The following is a 5989-nucleotide window of genomic DNA, read 5'->3' on the forward strand; positions in this document are numbered from 1 at the left end:
ATGTGGTTTTAAATTACAATATTATAAAACTGTGGTTTTATAAACCAAAGAGATACACAATCGGGGTTTAGAAAAAAGAAGGTCATGTGTGGAATTTCTAAAAGTCCATAAAAACTACAGTTTTGATAAAATCATGGTTTTAGAAACTACATAGTATATTATTTCCAAACACTGAAACACCCAAAGCATTTTAGAAAATCATAATTATTTATTCAATATACTCTGAAAATACTTTGGAACCAAATATAGCCTAAACTAAATGTTGGCAATTGGCATTCCTCAGAATAGTTATGGCCCGACCTAATGGAAACGGACCTTCACCAGACAATGGGCTGATTTCATGGGCCATGGCCCAGTACTGTATCTTTTTCCTAAAACCCTAAACCGCCCAAATCCGCCTCCGCAATTCCGCAGTCCGCAATCCACTCCCTCCTCCGACGAAACCCTAGGCCATGGCTTGGCGCGGCGCCGCCTCCCGCTCTCTCTTCGCCGCCGTCCGTGCCCGCGCCGCATCCTCTTCCTCCTCCGCCGCCTCACGCCTCCGCTCGGCAGCTCCACTCCCCGCCTCCCAGCGCCGCTCCGTCCCCGTCTTCGCCTTCGCGACCGCGAGGTAAATTGAAATGGTGCCCGACTCCTAGGTCGTGGGGGGATTCGGTCTTATGGGGAGTGACTGGTTGGTTATGATCCTTGTAGGCCGTTGGCGGCGATGGCGGGGTCCCCGGCGGCGGTCGTGGTGAGGCTCACCGGGCACTCGGCGACGAGCGTGCGGGCGTGCTGTGAGCTCTCCCAGGGTACCCTCTTCTGCCGCACTTGTCAGGATCGCTAGCAAGTTAGTGATCATGCATCATGATATGTCGATTTCATCATCTTATGATACTGTGTATCCGTGTACCTATGATCATTTCGTCCAAGATTTGTAATCCTTATATTTGTTCAATTCGTGTTATGCAATGGTTATTTGCATGTGCCTTGGGAGGATTGCTCCTATGTCATGGGCAGCAGCCAAATCATACTCCCTAGTCCCTTCATTCCAATTTGGAATGGAGGGAATACTAGTTTGGGAATATGTCTAGTAACAATGTATTTTCTTGCATGGTTATGTCATGGTTCTGATTCAGACTGATTGTTGAAATGTTGTACATGTCTCCATGATAATAATTAGAACTAGACCGTTGAGTGTTTGAGTACCTTTCCTGGTGGGTTTTGGGTGGAAATGGGTTGCTGTAGCACCTGTGTGCCAAAAATGTGCATTATCACCTACCAGCACTAGGAGCCAGTTGATTGGAAGTGAATTTCAGCATCATGACAAATTGGGGAAATGGAAAATCTTTCTACAAGAAATATATAGGGATTTTGCTTTTGCTCCCACACCCAAATACAGCCATGAAAAAAATCTTCTCTTTTTTAATTTTCTGATCAGGACGGAGGATGGTTAAGCACACAATGTCTCTGTTATAGTGATTTAGATAGTGCTTATTGGTTCTTTACTTGTTTTAATTAATATCTTGCCCTTCTAGAGCTGTTAACCTTTTGATCAATTTTAATTATGTAACTGGTCAAGTTGGTTGCTCTTGCTCATGTTCGGTTTCAACTCTAGCGTACCCCAAGTTTCTAGGGAATAAAAGCTGTGTTGTTGTTAATTGTTTAACTAACATCGTGAGCTATGTTGACTTCCCTACCCGTTGTTTGTTCATTGACTGTATTGATCATAGCAGTTTGTTGTTTGTCCTTTGTTCCTTTGTTCTTTGTAAAGTTGTTTGACAACTAATACAAGAACTCAAAATTGGGATTTGATAGGCCAAAATGGGAAAGACGGTTGATGAAGAGATGAGACAGAATGATTCGTATCCTATTGCATAAGATGATGTAGGTCCTTTTATTTTCCTGTGTGTTATCTGTGTTAAGAAATTAGAAGAATATAGTATGCATTATTTGTGAGTTTGAGAGATTGTTGTTTCATTGGATTAGTGTATTCTGAGGTTGTGTCCTACTCGTATGTTGGTTTTACTGCTTGAAGTGGGTCTGAGCAGTATTCAAACTTCTAGATAAACCTGTTCAATCGTTTTCTAAATGATATTAGAGAAAATATGCTTTTTTTTTTACAAAACTGCTTACATCTGTGCTGCACTGCTGGTTTTGATGATGTTTGAAGTTTTCCCAAATGTGCTATTATTTTTAACAAATATGTATGCAACTATAACTATAAGTGAACTTCATAGTCTTGGTGCACTATAGATGTTGGTGATTTTGCCCATTGTTATGTTTATCGATCTCTAAGGTTCGGTGCTAGTACTACTGCACATCCATTATTTATAGAATATTGGGAATCCCTTTGTACTTATGCACATATTTGCATAAATGGTTCACTACTTATTTTATGTGTCCAGGTATTTGCCCTTGCAATACGATTTTGCTGATCTTCTGTTACCAAACTGCATACTCATATGGTCTGCAAGTGTGAAATACAGTTTTGGTTGTCCCAATACTATTGTGCTGCGTTGCTGGTCAAATTTTAAGACTAAAATGTGCAAGCGATTATTGTATCAAAGGTCTCCACATGCATTAGCTCATAATAATAAGATTGATATGAAGATTTTTGTGGTCTGGATCTATTAGGAAATGGCGATGATGCATGATGCTTGGGAAGCAGTTTTAAACCATGGAAAAGGTGCTTCTGTGAAAAGCAAGATATTTTTGTTGTTACTTTGTTAATGTATCTAATCTAATGAAGAAACCATTCATCGAATGCAAACAACTAAAATAAATTGATTGTCTGGGACAACTTGGGAGGCTAAAAGAAACAGTTATATCTTGTTGAAAGTAAAATCACAGAACTTGAAGAGCCTATATCCTGCCATGTCTGTCAAGGTCAATACTGTTAAGTACAGGTTTTTGTACCATGAAGTCTGTAGTGTCCTGCATGTCATACTGCATCTAGTCTAAGAACTTCTATCTTCTTTTTCCTTTTTTCCATTATATTTATGTTCTGAGACATCTGCTTGTCCACCCTCCCCACAGTAGCACTACAGATTGACAGTATACCTGGATTATATTGAATGAGATACAACTCCTTTTGTTTTTCTTAGCATGCCCTTCAATGAGTTTGATTTTTTTTTTTAAAAAGAACCAGTATGTGAACGGTTGTTATATTATTATTATTTTTGCATTCTGATATAATTTTTGTATGAATTTAGTGTTTGGCTTACCGTGTCCGATTTATTTTGCAGGGACTTAATGCAAGGATAGGATTATTTGGAGGTTGCATCATTTGGAAACTCGTCGGGCTTGCGTCCTTTTTCCTGCATTTTGCAGAGTTCTTAGTACCTCGTATGTCGGCAAACGGACAGTATACTTGCTGCAACTTATATAAATAATCTTATGTTACCCTGCTATTCACTGTTTCGCATCGATTGGAATTAAGGTTTCATTTTACCTTGTTCCCATGATGCCTCGACGTGTTATCAGATTCCACTGCGTGCCGTGCTTCTTACCATGTCTGGTGTGTGTTCCTTTGTACGAGCTCATGAAACCAGTGTACACAAGCAACGGATTTTTATCAGGCAGAAAGATAGTGGTCCTTTGTACTGCGAACTCATGAAACCAGTCGTGAACAATTCAACATTTTCTTTATCAGCCAGAAAGATAAAGTGTTCCTTGAACGAGCGCGTGAAACCAGTTGTGCACAACGCAAGAGATTTTTTATGAGCCAGAAAGTTAAGCGTTCCTTTGTACGGGCCTCATGAAACCAGTTGTGCAGAATGCAATAGATTTCTATCTAGATCAAACACTCCACCAGAAGTTACTGACAAATCAAAGCAACATACGAAAATTTACTGACAAGTCAAAGGAGCAGAAGAAGATAGGAGCAGCCCAACACAGTAACCAAACTACAAAGACAACATCAACACAACGCAGAGACAGAAAGAGACTTCATAGGCTGCAAGCATGAGCCGGATGCAGGAGCAAGGGCTTCAGCGCAGCAGGACAAAGGCGCCGCGCACCTTGCGCAGCACGTGCACGGTCACCGTCGGCGGCCGCTTGCCATTCATCATGAGCTCGAAGAGGCAGACGTCGTGGCAGAGGAGGCCATTGTAGGCGACGAACTCGCTCCATCCGCGGCCGGTGAGGCCACGGCTGAACCTGTTGCGGTTGAAGCGGACGTGCCACTTCCCCTTGCTGCCGGCTCTCTCAAGGATGACATCCCTTGAGGTTGTTCCCAGGTACTTGTCCGCGAATTCTGAAGAAATGCCCTGAAAGGCCAACAGAATAAGCAGCAGGTCGAGTTTTTGCCTGGTAGTAGTAATGTCTTTCAGAAGGGAGCCAGGGAGGTTACTTACTACCACACCGGGCTTGGTGCTGCGGAGATGGGTCGGGTGCATCACCTGCACGAACACCGGGTTCCTCGTCTCCACAGGCACACGGATGCTTGAGATCTCCTCCCTCGCCTGCTCCGTCAGATGGTATTCGCTGACCGGCCCGTTCTTGCAGAAGTAGTACCCGGTCTTGGCAGTCCTTTCACTTTCACCACCGTCATGGTGGAGCTCAGCATCATCTTCGTCATCATCTTTTACTTCACCATGAACTTGCTCTGCAGGTACATTACATCATATCGTTTCACAGTGATACTGCAAAGTTCTACACAATCAGATACTGTACTCTATCTGTCACTTACCAATATCACGGTAAAGCTTGCGTTTGCAGCGTTTGGGGATGCTCCTGCTGGTACTCTTGTGAATCTCCAGCTCCAGATGAGTATCCTCATCCTCACCGTCACCGTCATCGGCATCGCTTGGCAGCGACTGCGGTGTGCAGGTGCAGTCTTGGCCTCCCTTGAATCTACGGCAGCCAAGCCGCGGTCCTTCAAGCCCTGCAGAGCTCTCGATTCTCTCGTAGCTATGGCTGCCGTTGTGGGTAAAATGGGGCCATGTTTTCTCGCAGCCGCTCGAATCGAACACGAGGACATCGAAGGAGGACACTCCGGTGTACTTGAAGAGCATGCAGTCTCCTTCGTCGATGCTGTGAGCGCTGACGAACTCCTTCCAGCCAGACTGGAGGACTACTCCATCGGTGTCACTGCCTACTCCGATGCTCCATGTCTTGCCACTTGGGGACTTCAGACTGATGACCTCAGAGATGTGGCCGTTGAAGTTATTTGCAAATCTTGCAGGTATGCTCTGCAACAAAAGAAGTTTTATTTTTTGGTTTGTGACACATTTCTTCATTTGTTTACCCAGTAATCATGCTTAAGCTAAGATTACAATGGAAATGCATGAAGCTAGAAATCCTATTGAGATGCGAATGCTGAAATTTTCTGTACAGCAATACAGCACAAATGAAGAAGACAGCAATATTCCTTTGCATATACCAACATGCACGCCCAAAATAACCCAGAGAAGTCGATTCCTGTAACACATTCAATCACAGATGGGGAGAAGCTAGCGCATGCAAGGGAAGCTTGAGATGCTTTCTCACCATGGTTTCAGTGAAGTCCCCGACCATAGGCTTGAAGAAATGCTTCTTGTCGTCGGCCATGTGGTTCCAGTAGTAATGCTCTTGCCACTCCACGCAAATCCTGCAGTTCTTGTCCAGGTTCTTCATACTCTATAGATCCGGAAGAACAGAGAGAGATTAGCTAGGGAAAAATGTGAGATCACAAAAGCAGAGAGGGAAGTGCTGAATGGAAGCAGGGGAGCTCAGAGACTTCAGGTTCTGCAGTTTTCCTTGGCGTTGAGATAATAGCATTGAGATACTTCCTGTGGGGACTTCTGAGGCTAATAAATAGATGAAAGCTGGCCGACCAAAATACTAGTTCTTTTATATTTGTTTACATCTATCGAGTTGAGTTATTTGAAAATACTTTTCTTCGAAAAACGCATGATGATTGTGGTCATGTTCGTTTATCTTATAATTCGTATTTTTCAACTTGTTTTTTCAACCAGAACAGTGTTTTTTTCTTACACCAAATCAGTCGGAACAGTGTTTCAGTTTG

General features: G+C 43.2%; 2 protein-coding genes across 9 annotated transcripts; one reads left to right on the forward strand and one right to left on the reverse strand.

The window, feature by feature from the left end:
* Positions 1–391: 391 nt before the first annotated feature.
* LOC136538606 (uncharacterized) lies at positions 392–3384 on the forward strand. Of its 7 annotated transcripts, XR_010779397.1 has the most exons (5): positions 392–610; positions 694–791; positions 1798–1866; positions 2617–2668; positions 3228–3384. XR_010779397.1 is itself a non-coding variant. In XM_066530559.1 (4 exons), exons 1-3 carry the CDS (start codon positions 453–455, stop codon positions 1818–1820), a joined length of 279 nt encoding a protein of 92 aa, XP_066386656.1. In that variant the 5' UTR covers positions 392–452; the 3' UTR covers positions 1821–1866; positions 3228–3384. The 7 variants fall into 7 exon arrangements, 4 of the variants coding, with proteins under 4 accessions (XP_066386656.1, XP_066386657.1, XP_066386655.1 ...); XR_010779396.1 differs by lacking the exon at positions 2617–2668 and having other exon boundaries at positions 694–829; XR_010779395.1 differs by lacking the exon at positions 1798–1866 and having other exon boundaries at positions 694–829.
* Positions 3385–3704: 320 nt separating this feature from the next.
* LOC136538605 (B3 domain-containing protein Os03g0622200-like) lies at positions 3705–5740 on the reverse strand. 2 transcript variants are annotated; one of them, XM_066530556.1, is made up of 5 exons: positions 5702–5740; positions 5473–5601; positions 4673–5174; positions 4338–4588; positions 3705–4250 (listed from the first exon to the last, which is right to left on the reverse strand). In XM_066530556.1, exons 2-5 carry the CDS (start codon positions 5596–5598, stop codon positions 3972–3974), a joined length of 1158 nt encoding a protein of 385 aa, XP_066386653.1. In that variant the 5' UTR covers positions 5599–5601; positions 5702–5740; the 3' UTR covers positions 3705–3971. The 2 variants fall into 2 exon arrangements, with proteins under 2 accessions (XP_066386653.1, XP_066386654.1); XM_066530557.1 differs by having other exon boundaries at positions 4044–4250; positions 4334–4588; positions 5473–5737.
* Positions 5741–5989: the final 249 nt, after the last annotated feature.

Source organism: Miscanthus floridulus, chromosome 2 (assembly GCF_019320115.1).
Source record: "Miscanthus floridulus cultivar M001 chromosome 2, ASM1932011v1, whole genome shotgun sequence".
Classification (NCBI taxonomy): domain Eukaryota; kingdom Viridiplantae; phylum Streptophyta; class Magnoliopsida; order Poales; family Poaceae; genus Miscanthus; species Miscanthus floridulus.

What these genes read in the sequence shown, in the direction of transcription:
- LOC136538606 (XM_066530558.1), top strand. Translation starts at nt 453, where the DNA reads ATGGCTTGGCGCGGCGCCGCCTCCCGCTCTCTCTTCGCCGCCGTCCGT. An exon ending in TTCGCCTTCGCGACCGCGAG is followed by an intron (nt 611 to 693) that starts GTAAATTGAAAT and finishes TGATCCTTGTAG; the next exon opens with GCCGTTGGCGGCGATGGCGG.
- LOC136538605 (XM_066530556.1), bottom strand. Translation starts at nt 5,598, where the DNA reads ATGAAGAACCTGGACAAGAACTGCAGGATTTGCGTGGAGTGGCAAGAG. An exon ending in GGGACTTCACTGAAACCATG is followed by an intron (nt 5,175 to 5,472) that starts GTGAGAAAGCAT and finishes CTTTTGTTGCAG; the next exon opens with AGCATACCTGCAAGATTTGC. An exon ending in GCACCAAGCCCGGTGTGGTA is followed by an intron (nt 4,251 to 4,337) that starts GTAAGTAACCTC and finishes TTGGCCTTTCAG; the next exon opens with GGCATTTCTTCAGAATTCGC.